This window comes from Etheostoma cragini, chromosome 5 (genome assembly GCF_013103735.1).
Source record: "Etheostoma cragini isolate CJK2018 chromosome 5, CSU_Ecrag_1.0, whole genome shotgun sequence".
NCBI classification, from domain to species: domain Eukaryota; kingdom Metazoa; phylum Chordata; class Actinopteri; order Perciformes; family Percidae; genus Etheostoma; species Etheostoma cragini.
This window is the reverse complement of record NC_048411.1, coordinates 25407320-25420768: the sequence shown is the minus strand read 5'-3', so window position 1 is coordinate 25420768 and position 13449 is coordinate 25407320. Positions and strand designations below refer to the sequence as shown.

Below are 13449 nucleotides of genomic sequence, written 5' to 3'. Positions count from 1 at the left end.
CCCCCCCCCCCCTTTCCTCACAGAAAAAAAAAGACTATCTACAGGTAAATCAAGTCCCAACAGGCACCTCGGATTACAAGTCCCATCATAACTGCTGTAGAAGCAAGTGCATTTAATCATCGTGTGGCAGACTGGCGTGTACATTTTACGAGCACTGGGACATATCTTTACCTCACGATCACGTGAAATTTGAGAGTGCAAAAGCGGTCAATTCTGCAATGGAGTTTGGTCATCTTTCAAATGTCATCGGATGAGCAAGATCGATCATGGGAACCAACAATAGTTTTTTTTGGGTGCGAGCAAAGAGGGAACTCTGAACAATTTTATTTTTTACATATAAAATAGGATTTTTTCTAATATTCTATTTTTTTACAGATCCGTTACTTCTTATATTTTCTTCAAGGTTTCCTGTGTGCAAGTTCACACTATTTCTATGTCAAATAGACAGTATGAGTTTGAGACAGTTATTTTACTTAAATGTGTTCAGAGGAATTGCCTTGAAAGGACATCATTCATTTATTATTGGAACCTGCACATTTTTGTATCTTTCTTAAAGACTTTCAACTCTGAGCAGCCATCTTGCTGTGATAACTACAGATCAAGCTGAGGTCTTACTTCACAACATCTGGAAATCTTGTTTTTGCAGACCTCCAGCGGTTTAACTTCTAATCGGGCTGAAGTGATTTAGAAGTGTACTCCAGGCTGTGACATCACTGTTGGGTGTGGTCAGAGTTGCAACACGCTGACCGATTATGGCTTGAGTACATAGAGCATTAGCCTCCTCTCTTAGCTCCTACTCAGTTTCAGTCAAACATCATTCCGCCAGAACCAGAGAGAGAATAAAGCTGGTTCTTTGGCTGTGCCCACTATAATTTAATTCTACCAGAGCAGCTCCGTCCTCAAGTGAAATGTTTCTACAACTCAGACTTGCTTTTTGCTATGTATGAAAATGTATAATAAGATTCAAAAGTTAAAACATAAAAATATGAGTTTGCGGCTTGCCAAATACTTTTTTTTCCCCCCACAGGCCGCAGACATAGTCGGAAAGAATAAACAATCACCTGAAGCAGCGCAATAGTTCTAAAATTGTCCTATTTTCGATTTAAATCTCTGATTTCTTACTTTAAGTGCCAGCAGAGGAAGATTCTTGAAGAATCTTTTCAGGTAAATTTTGACTTTAATCTACTGAGAGATGCTTTAGTGTTGTGAATAATACTTGTTTCATACATAAGGTCATTAACGCATCACCAAATGAGCATGTCTTTTGAAACGGATGAAAGCAAATATTTGAGGCCCACTTGTAAACAAACTGAAATGACAGCTATCATTAGATGCTGCAGTGCTACTCTAATGAAATGACACGGTGTGTTGATACAGCCTCGGTGCTTCAGGCTTGTTTCCCCCCCCCAAAAAAAGTTTCCACATACTGTCTATATCATATTTAAAGTCTTAATTTGTTTGCGTGAAATGAAATCTTCAAATTCAACAGTCTTTAAAGCCTCTGAGCACACGCACAGCTGATTTCAGTTGATCTGGCTGATTAGTCCTCTGCTTAAAGTGTAAGTGGGCCAGAGCTCAGAAGGCAACTTATTAGGTTAACCAATAAGAATGGTAACGCCGTCATTTGTCCCGCCCTAACTGGTGCAACAAAGCTAACAGCAGACTTAGGCAGATGTTAATGAGTTGTCAATCAGTCAATACGCACCCACACAGTCCCGGGAAGAGGTCTAATCAGCCAGGTTACCTCAAAACACCTGTGTGGGTGTTCAGGGCCTTTGATTTAGCAGTAACTGACAAGAACTGAAATTATGGTCTTGATTTCTTCTGCTTCTTTTTGGTACCGACAATGCCAACGGTTTTTATAGTGAAAATGTGCAATTTAAAGCAAAGAAATGTTACAGCGGACGAAATGAAAAACCTGATCGATTAAGTTTGAGCAACCTTTTCAGCTGTATCACGCCTGGATCCCATTCCCCAGGTTGAGGAAACAACATGTTTTGTTGTTTCTGTGCGATTGGTAAAAATACAGATATATGGTTATTCTCCTATTTGCAATCACAACAACACGTCTTAGCATGCAAGACTGAAATCGGTAAAAGGAAATGACATAAAAACAGACGAAAGAAAATGCTGAAGCAAAAGAAAGAAACCGGACAAAAAGCACCGTGTGATTGGGAAGTGTGATATACCACAAACAGGTAGAACAGAGAGGCTGGGCGCTCTCCTGGTGGATCAGCCCGGCTCGTGTGGCACTTAACATCGTTGTCTTTGTATACAGAGCTTATAACAGTCATGCAAAGGGCACAGTATCATTCTAACAAGGCGAGAGAGAGAGAGACTGAAGAAGAAGAATACAAAAGAAATCACAAAACAGGAAGTAAAAGGAGGCACGACAACATTTCCTCCAGACCAAAACAAGTTCTGTGTGATAACTGAATTCCTAGCCTGACGCAGTTTTCTCCCATATGAAATATTTCACACTGTACATACAGACTTGTGTGAAATGAACAGAGTTTTCCTTTAGGTTTCTCATGGCTAAGGCAGAAATTGATGGTGAAATCTTTCAATGCACTTGTAATGTGGTGCATTTATACACAACCTGACATTTTACTGAAGCCTATGAGAAATGAAAACAGGCATTTTTTGTAGTTCAAAACAAACAAAACGGAAACAAAACAAGAACAGGTTATAAATTCATCTGATTCGCCTATCCTCACTCCATTCTCTCTAGCTCTCTCTAGCCATTAACATAGCGTAAGACTCTTTGAGCTATATATATATATATAATTTATATTTATATGTATTTAATTGCATTTGGGCCTTCTGTGTGTGTATGTTTGTCAAGGATTAAAATAGGTATCTGTTAAAATATAGATCCTCAACACCAAGTGATGGCTTTTGGCCCTTTTTTGTCTGCGGCTGATTATGTGATTTCATTGCATAAATCAGTTCTTTTAATTCAGTTTTTCTGTTTTCAAAGCGATAAAGAGAAACAAAAAGAAAGATATAGATCAAGGTACCCCTTGTAACAGTGCGACAAAGGTTAAAAAATTCAAAAGACCTTTTTATGATGGATTATTTTTAGTAATCTACCGTCGCTTGTCTGTGCAATGTAGGCAGAGTTCTAACCACGACAGCCGCACCAAAAACACGACAGCTAGTCTATCACGTCATTTAACTAAAAAGGTCTTGAATAGAAGTAGCGTTAGCCAAATGCCTTTGAGACACACAAATTGTTTATCTTGGCTTAAAACACAAATTCACCCCCCAAACTATAAGCTGTGATGTTGAAACCCCCCCCGCCCCACCTCAGAGAGCAATAGATAGAGATAGTGACAGTAAAGAGAAATAGAAAGGGAGACAAGAGAATGGTTGATTGATTGATTGATTGATTGATTGATTCCTGACGCCATTCCTGAGCAAATTGGACTTGACAAGTGAGACCCAAGGAATCCAGGTGATGTGGACAATAGGAGAGTAAAGTTAAAACCAAGACAAAAATGTCACAGCAACAGTGTGGAGGCGAGGAGGAGCAGTGGCAACGCTGAAGCCCGTCCACAGAAATATCTAGAAGGAGAAAAAACAGTGACTGTGTGATGAGCTGTCACGTTAGTTTTTCCTAATAATTTAAAGTAAAAATTACATTGACATAAATACATGCATTTCATGGGGATTTCACTAATAACAAATAGGGTTAGGTTTCCATAGTCAAGATGCATTTTTGACCCAATTCCAATGTACTTATCTTGTATTTCTTTGTTTCTATCTTTATTTTTAATTGGTTGTCATCATGACTTTGGGGAATCCAAAATAACCCTTTAAAATTTTTAAGTCACACAATAACACAAACAATCTAACCGAGGCAGCGGTAGATCAGACTGGTGGATTTGAAGACAGCATAGATGGAAATGAAGGCTTCAGAAAAAGAATGTCTGAGGGCAAGTTAAAGCAGTAAAAACAGACTTAATATAGCGTGACCTTAAACTGATATTGTTTTTTGTAAGTGGTCTCTTTTTTTATTTTATTTTAGGAGATACGTTTTGAAAATGTGCTGCTGACCCCTGTCAACCGTACCAATACATTGCTTAAGACTGTTTAATGCTTCTGCGTCGAATCAAAGGCGTTCGCCCGTGAACCCGCTCCGAGCCCTCCTCCGTAGCTCGACGCGCACCTCCAAAAATGTGTAACTTTGTTAATGTGTAACTTTGTTAAACTGACTCTTTTGTCAGAAACCTCATACAATCACACTTCCGAACCATCCCGTTAAGAGTTTTACATTTGTTGATTATTTGAAATAAGAAAAAGAAGTAAAAAAAGTATGACGCCTACAGAGACGTTTAACTTCACCCCCCACAACTGTAAGTGTCTGTTGACCACCAGCGAGAGACGAGTGCAGTGCAGAAACACCACAGCAAAGAACACTTTTTAAAATGACAAATTAACACTTAAAAAGTTAAGTTACAAAGGCTTATGTAAGAACTTCCTATTAATGTATTAATGAAGTCATATTATATTTGTACAATATATTTCCTACTGAGAAATTTATTAGGTCAACACTTACTACACTTGCAAACTTAATAATATTGAGTATCGGTAACTTCTGTTAATGTGTCTTTAAATATATCATTTTTATTATTATGATGTAAAAATAAGTTTTAAAGCTGCAGAAACAAACTGCTGTCTGTGCAGAGAGCAGCTCCTCTAACGTAGGAGATGTCACACTCCTGTTTCAGTTGACTCATGTTGTGAATTAAAATACTTGCAGAGGGGAAACACAGTAATTACAAACGTTGACACAATAGGGATTATAGGCTATTAAATGTAGCCCTGATAGTAATTATCACAACAAGAGGCCTGTCAGCGAGCAGCTGGTGAGCAGAGATGGGGGGGAGAGAAATCACATAGGAGTGTAGCTAGTGAGGAAAATTATAACATTATCTCCTATTGCTCTTTTATATTTAACCTTTTTTATGAATAAGGGCTCTCCCTAACGATTCTTTTTTCGATTAGTTGATTGATTTGTTTATTATTCTGAAGATTTTTTGTACTGAACTTTGGAGAATCTGTATTTTTACTTAGGTGCTTGATTCTTAAATGGCTTTGACATGGATTTACTTAATCACTGAAGTAATGTGCAATTAAGATAAACACTGGCAAATGTATTTTTGCATGAGTGTGGTGCAAGGAAAACAATTGAAATGCAGGGCTCCAGCCTACATAAGGGGCCTGAAGTTTATACTTGTGGGCTTGTGTGTGCGTCCATCTTTTTAATAGCCGGGCCGGTATGTGTGTGTGTGTGGGGAGTGTGCGGTAGAGAAAGTGGCGGTGATCAGCTTCGGAGTAAGTAGCGACTCTAGAGTCAAAGTCTGAGAAACAAATAGTCTCCCCTGTGCTTTCTGACCACGGTGGGGAATCTGTAGCAGGAAAACTTAACCCTCTCCTTGATTTCCTGTTGTTCATGGAGATTGGGAAGCAGGAAATGTGTTGCCGTGACGTGCCGTTACATTTTTTGAGGTGTGCCAGGCTGTGTGTCAGGCTACAGCCTAGGGTTCGGCATTTCAAGCTGCGAATCCTACTATAGCCAAGCCAAGACCCGCCCTTCAATAGCCATCGATTGGTCAGGGTTAGGCATTGACAGCTGGAGTCGTTAAGGTTAGGATAGCCGATTGGACGCCTGGCCAATAGTAGTGTATGAATGCTATGGAAGGGCGGGTCCTGGCGTTGCCATAGTAAGATTTGCATCCGTCGTAGGGTCTGTGTCTCCACGTACGTAGCCACAGTATAGATTTAACGCGGAAGCATAAAAATTATAATTATCAATTATAATTGATGAGTCATTCCAGGTAACAATTGATTAGTCAATTATAATCACCAGATGGGAAATTACACTGTTTTAAAAACATTTAAAAGTTACAAATCATCTTTTTTAATATGTAACTCTACCCACACGCAGTTTTAGTGTTTAAAGTAGTTTTCTTGAACGCTACTGCATGTTCACGGCAGGGACAAGGTCAACCCTTGAAAAGTTGGTTTCAAGACTTCAGTGCAGCTAATGGTAATTGTAATTGCTTGTTCTTTACCTGTAGGTCTGATTCCTGTTCCTCTCAGAGAATGTGTAGGTTTTCAAGTAATATACTGGAATGCGAGTAATGTGGACTTACCTGTGTGAAATGTTAGGACCGAAAGCCGGACTGGAAACGTGCAGTTTCTGCAAAGATGAGCTCCTTTAGTGTCTCTTTGGGTAAGTCATCTAGCTCCATGTCAAACTTGAATGGGGCCTCGGCAACAGGCTACAAAGGGAGACGGAGAGGTCATATTGATGTAAATGCACAGTGGAGACCTCTGTTGTTGATCCTTATAACATATATAACCTTATAACTTATAACAGAGCAGCTAAATCTAGTGCACCATGTTTAAAATATGCTCAACATCATTCAGTTATGTAGATATAATTTTCTGATTTTAAATTTAAGGAATGGAGAAACCTAAATGCCTAAAGACTCAAAGCATGATATCTTGATTACCAAAAGATTACGTATCCTCATTCTAAACAGGGCTATACTGCACATGCTGACCATCTCACCTCATCCGTGGGGTCGTAATACTGCTCCAGGTAAGGGTGTGCCAGGGCCTCCTCCACCTCAATCCTCTTGTGAGGATTAAAGGTCAACATCTTGTCCAACAGGTCCAAAGCTGCAGCATGAGGAGAAGAACATTTGAATAGGACATCATGTAAAAGTCACTTTTTTGTGGGCTGATGAGAGCAGAAAACACAAGATTCAACAAGCCATTTAGATTTGGCTTCCCTTCCTATGTCACATGTATGCTTAAAAGCCATATGTTTTTTTGCAATCCAATCAGAAAAGACTGGGCCTTTTCGGGAGGGGAGCTTAAAGAGACAGGTGCTAAAACGGAGCATTTCGGGCCGAGGGTGAATACAAGTATATTCAGACAAACAGTACGAAAAAAAAACATTTAGATTCATAACGATGTTCTAGTTGAAACCCGAAACACAAAGTAATAACCTGAAAATGAGCATGGTATGTCTTCTTTAACATAACTATGAAACAATGAGTCTGCATGCCCACTAGAGGGCACCATCACACCCTACATGCTGTTGGATTATTTCCAGATAGAAAACTATGACTCATTTTTACACATATACATATGTACACATACACATTACCTAAGGCATAAAGTTCCAAAAAAGTCCAGTGCTGACAAACAATTTGTTTGGTTGCATCCAATCTACTATATCACCCCAAACATTTGCCACTTGTTTTGCCTGTGGTTGTGGCAAGTGTTTTGCCCCCCATAAAAGGATATTCTTTTCCTGGGATTCTCTCAGGAAATTGTTTAGAGGCGGTAACTCTTACTTGTCTGCAGCATAACCTCTCAAAGACACATTATAGTCCAGAAATTCCATGAAACATTAAGTCAATAAAGAATTTGTCCTGGCTCTGACCTTTGGGATCGGCGTTGGGGAAGAGGCGGTTCCATGGCACTTTGCAGCGCAAAGGCAAGGACAACAGATAGTTCCTGGCCTTAATGTTGATGATGCAGTTGAGATCCTCCTGAGAGGGAGAACCCAGGATACCTAAAAGGATAAAGAGAATAATTACTTTCTGATTCTGTTTAAAAACTGTTTACAGAACTCAAAATGAACACACAGTCTAATAATTTACACAGCCCCCGCTCAAAGTTTTCAGTAAGTAGTCTAAAGGCACAACTAAATGACAGATGAGAGAAGTCTAGCACCAAGACAAAAAGTAGAACTATATAAATGAATTTTAACAGCTAGAGTAGCCATGGACTGGCACCAGGAAGCTGTTGCTACTGATGGCGAGTGTGATACTGACAGAGTGTGAAAGATTAGTTAATGTCTAAAGTTATCAAATCTTTTATGCAGACTCAACCAACACTGCATTTTGTAACATATTCACATTTGTCTGACATATGTTGCGATCATTATGATATCCTACTGTAAATATAAATAGTCGAGAGAGATAGGCAAAATATACAGTTTGTACTTTATTTTCCATATAACGATTATCAGATTTTTTTTGTTTAAAGCACCGCTGTCTCATTGGAACTACAGATCCTGCTACCCAATCTGTCAAACTGGCATAGTGCGGTTATAGAAGATAAAGAGCCGCAAAGCAAATGCAGAAGTGCCGTTCACCCTGTTACGAGTTGATGAACCACTGAAAACATTATTTTAAAGTACAAAAGAATCTTTGGTGTTGCTTTAACTACATAAACATACATACCTTTATTTCAGAGTTAAATATCTTAATAGCTTCCACTCCAGCAAAAATGGTTCACACACAGATTCTGAATAGGACTACTATTATGAAAAGAATCAGTATACTGTTCATAAAATACATTTATTTTATTATTTATTAATTGTCTTATTGACTAGAATAAACTTCACTAAAACTTTCTGAAACCATCTTCTTTTCATCATAACCTTTTCTATTTGAAAACCCAAATTTATGCAAACAATAGCAGGTTTAATGAACTGACCATTTAAGTTGAAGTCTTTGTTAACTTGCACTTAAACACAAATGATACTAGGTTGACGTAGATTTCCTACTAACAAATGTGTTCCCCCTCATCCTTTAAACAACAAAACTACATCACCACATCAATCCTAAAAACACTGCACATAGAGAGATTCATTACCCAAAATGTGGTTAAGCTGATCCAAGTAGTGCTTCCCGGGAAAGATTGGCCTGTTGGACAACATCTCAGCCAGGATGCAACCCACTGACCAGATGTCTATGGACTTGGTATAGCCCTGATATTTAAAGGGCACAAAGTCACAGTCATGACTCCAGTGTCTTTAAAGTTAATATGATATCAACTGTTGGATTATGTCATTAATACCATTAACATAACATGAATGAAAATAGTTATTTCTTGTTGGGCAAAGTAAGACTAAAGGCCTTAATCACTAGTTTGTCTATCTGCAGGATTCAGAAAGCTAAAAAAAAAAAGATTTAAAAACAGCTAATTTAAGGATACAAAAATATATGGTAAGAAACACATGCACCAGCACAGTCAGTATGCTTTGTCAACAAATTTAACTTTACTAAATAAAATGCATGAATGAGGTTTTGACCAAAAACAAAAACAAATACATAACACACTTGTAATTTTACGGCAGGTGAGCACTCACCTTGGAGTTGAGCATGATCTCAGGTGCTCTGTACCAACGGGTGGCTACATACTCTGTAAGGAAACCTGTGTGATCATGGTCAGGATCAGCCACACGAGCCAAACCAAAATCACAGATCTGCAGAAAGATGAGTGACAAGACAATGACAGACAACTTTAGAGGACACAAGATCGAAACAAACTGGATGGAATTTCATTGAGCAGTTAAAGCCATCAACAGGTTGACATAAAAAAAAGTTCAGACAGTTTAGAAAAATGGTTTGCATGGCTGTTGTGTACTCGTCAGGCGGACATCTTGTGCTAGTACTGTGCCAATCTTTATGTGGGTCAGTTATCAGTTTTCTGTTAAAACTCACTGACCAATCTTGAATGTAGAACAAAACAAGGATTATCAGTGACGAAAAAATAAATAACTATATAAGTCCTAACTGAATTTCTCTTTGAGACACTACCTTGAGATCACAGGTGGTGTTAAGCAGAAGGTTGGAGGGCTTTAGGTCCCGATGCAGGACGTTGGCTGAATGGATGTACTTGAGCCCTCGTAGGATCTGGTAGAGAAAGTAGCAGATGTGGTCGTTGCTCAGGTGTTGAGTCTTCAGGAGCTTGTACAGGTCTGTCTCCATGAGATCCTGGACAATATATCTGCACAACACCAGGTTAAAGAACTTTGACTTTATGAAAAACACTGTTTTTAGACGCATAAATAATATAAAAGCTATTTTTAAATTGTAAGTCACATTTTGAGGTCCATCTGGAACACATTGTTATGGCCTTCAAAATAAGATCTGTAGATATACAACCGGGCTGAATAATTAACCAAAAAGTGACCAAAAAAATATGAATAATAAATGTATTACTTCATGCATGCTGCTTACCCCTGAAGAGTACAACAAAGTCTGATTAGTTGTTTTGTTTATTTTTATTGCCCAGTTCAAGTATCCATACTACATTTAGGTTTTACTGCCAAACTCAAATTGGATTTTATTAGCATTGCAAAGAAAATGAAAAACCTTGCATCATTTAGCCCAGACAATTATCCTTATTCTGTTGTTCCTGCAGGCTAGCAGAGTCATGAAAAGGCAGTCAAACTGAGGACTTTTCTACACCTATGACTACAAAGTTCTGAAACCGTGTGTGGCCAATGTGGGCCCTACCTAAATAACTAGGTTGATCTTACACAAGAGACAGACAGATAGTTAGTTAGTCTTTATTGTCTACTGGGGAGCTGTGAAGGTTTATTGTTTTTGTTTCTAATCTGGAAAGAAGGAAACAGTGAGCAGAGTAGCTACAGGCTTTAGTCACAGCCATTTCTTCAAGGCAAGACCCACTGTGTTATGAAACTGACTATGTACTCAACCAGTTTGCTACTGTTGCTGCTGGGCTACAGCGAAGAGTGTTTCTTCCAAATATATGGCGACAGGTGGCTATTAAGTAATACAATACAACTCAAAACCTCTATTCAACTACAAATGCTAGCGTATAAGACAAAACTCATCACAAAGAAGTAATTTTAATTGTTTGAAATAAATATGCATAAAAGCACAAGTGTAAACACAAATACTTTAACATGCTATTGCCAACCTTAAAACTGCAAAACAAAGACTAATGATTGCCATTAAGGATGAACCTACAGTACATAAATTAAACTGCCGGCACATAAAATACAATAGCACATGTATAAATCATAAGAGGTATATGTAAAAGGATACACGTCCTTCATCTGGTCAATGGTTGGTGTGCGGATGATGTCATTGATGCCAATGATGTTTTCATGTTTGAAGCGCAGCAGGATTTTGATCTCTCTCAGGGTGCGTTGGCAGTACGTCTGGTGCTCAAAAGGGCTAATCTTCTTAATGGCCACACGTATCTTGTTGTCCCGGTCATAGGCAGAGCTTAATTATTAAAAAGAAAAAAGAAAAGCAATTAAAAACACAAAAAAACACAAAAGCCAACAATTCGGCTTCAATGCTGAAAGAGCAAAAGACTTAAAAAGCAATAAAGATAGATAGATAGATAGATAGATAGATAGATAGATAGATAGATAGATAGATAGATACATAGATAGATAGATAGATAAAAAATTTTAAATCACTTTTTCTAGGATTTGGGATGTTATTTTGTGTCTCTGGTGCTTCCACACGCATAAAACCTTGAAGAAAAAAAAAAAAAAAACTATCCATACTGTTTTGAGTGAGATACAGGTTTCTGAATGTCCTCTGCCTTCAATCTCCAGGTGAGCTGTTCAAAATCTCTACGGCTTTCTACATCACTAGCCAAGACAAGGTGGCTTACCAAGAGTCATCTAGCTGAAGTGATCTTACCTAGTTACTGTGCTTATGCAACTCCCAACAAAGATAGTATAGAAGTGAGATGTCTCACTCAGTAGCTAAAACAGAGACCCAAAGAAACCGCGTAAAAAGAGGAGCTGCAATGTGCGGAACAACAAAAATATTGTGTTTAAAAAAAATAAAAACCATGTAAACCTATTCTGGTACAACCTCAAAATAAAACTGAACCTGAAAAGCAGCATAATAAAACATAAAAATTTAAAATGATACACTGACCAAAAGGAACAGAAAAGTGTAATCATATCTTGCTGTGCAGGCCAAGTTTTATTGAACAGCAGGAGTCAGGCCCCAACCTGGGTGACAAATGCTGCTTCCTGCTTTTAATTTGAAGAAATGTTCTGATTGTATTAGCAGTATCTTAACAAGGCAACTACATTTCTAATACAGTGGAGCAGAAAACAATGAGGCCGCAGCAGTATTGGTTAGATAAAAGTAAGAACAGGAACGTACGCGTGGAAGAAAAATCCAACCACAGAAAACCTTGGTCCAGCTACCAAGCAGCTCCAGAACACTGCAGATCAGCTGAGAGGATGCAGTGGCATCGCATGTGATCAAGCTGCGCATTGCTCAGCACACCAGTGCATTTAAAGTGTGCTATACAAGGCAAACGGAAAGAGCCAAAAGATCTCGCACATCCTGATCAAGATAAGCTCACCTCACTCTAGTTCCCCTGCCCCTTTTATGACTATACTATGATTCAAAGTATGATACAACTTTAGAATATTAGAATAGAAAATTCTTCACCAACATTCAGTACTCAATAAGTGAAAATTATTGTATGAATGGTAGCAGGCAGCTCAGCTCTATTTTGCAATATTGGCTTCTTAAAACCCAATGATCAAAAGTATAAAATATAGGCTACAAGGAATGAAAAAGCACGTTTGCATCGGTCTGTCGGCGTTTACATTTTAGCCAGATCCAGAGAAAGGGCATTTTTGCTAACCTTTTCAAGAGGAGACCAAAAGAATCTCAAGATAAAGATTAAACTTCTGTGTATGAGCAGATGTAAATCCCGGGATGCCCTTTGGCATGAATAAAGAGGAGGAAGATATGGTGTAAACTGGGCTATGTTCTTGCCTGAAGGCCCTTTCTATTCGACATGACTCTTACCAGTATTAACATGTTCATGATTCATATGGTATTGTGAGAGTTTAGGATTTGTGTTTACTCTGCTTGCTTTTAATTGTTTTCCGTTGTGCCACTGTGCTGAAACAGCAGTTTTTTAGCGACCAGCAGTTTAAGGTGTTTGTGTTAGAAGTTTGAGAGTGATGATAAAGTTACTGTTTTACACAACGATGTTGTCAAAACTGATGATTCCAAGGCAAAATGCAATAAAAACTAACAAAATAAGTGGGAAAATATCTGACTGTCTACACTCAGCAGACTAATTGTTCAATGCCAGTCTGAAATCTTGGCGCTGCCTGTAATGAGACACTTACGCCACACCATTCCAGGTAACAGACATGTCCACTCTTGAATTTCTGGCTCTTTTCAGTGCCTTAATGTCTGTCAACTTCCCCACACTCACTCAGCCTTTTATATTTTGAATTCCCACACTGGGGCTAAAACTGCATCTTGAATGCCAATTTTGACTCCCAAAAGCTGTCCTTACATTATTTTTATTTTTTCCAATAAAATGGGAATATAAAAATGTCTGTCAAATGCTGTGACTAATACGATATAATAATACAATTTCCTTTCGTAGTTATTTTTAGGGTTACATGAAATAAGTACGTTTTTGATCATCAGAAAAACATTTGAGGTTAATGTTTTATTGTAATGAAGGAAATTCTGTCCCAAAGATTGCCAATTGATAAAGTCTGGTGTAGGGCAACAAAACTGGCCAGACATACACTCACCGGCCACTTTATTAGGTACACCTGTCCAACTGCTCGTTAACACTTAATTTCTAAGCAGCCAA

At 38.3% G+C, this 13449-nt stretch overlaps 1 protein-coding gene across 1 annotated transcript in view; it reads right to left on the bottom strand.

Annotated features, from left to right (window-relative positions):
• mapk1 (mitogen-activated protein kinase 1) overlaps positions 1 to 13449 on the bottom strand; it is a 25571-nt gene that overhangs the window by 698 nt on the left and 11424 nt on the right. The window contains exons 2-9 of the mRNA XM_034871531.1: positions 10890 to 11072; positions 9633 to 9822; positions 9182 to 9298; positions 8686 to 8800; positions 7466 to 7597; positions 6584 to 6693; positions 6162 to 6290; positions 1 to 3567 (exon numbers count right to left, since the gene is read on the bottom strand). The exon at positions 1 to 3567 is cut by the window's left edge and continues 698 nt beyond it. Coding sequence (XP_034727422.1) covers positions 6174 to 6290; positions 6584 to 6693; positions 7466 to 7597; positions 8686 to 8800; positions 9182 to 9298; positions 9633 to 9822; positions 10890 to 11072 — 964 coding nt within the window. The 3' untranslated portion in view covers positions 1 to 3567; positions 6162 to 6173. The remainder of the gene's footprint in view (positions 3568 to 6161; positions 6291 to 6583; positions 6694 to 7465; positions 7598 to 8685; positions 8801 to 9181; positions 9299 to 9632; positions 9823 to 10889; positions 11073 to 13449) is intronic.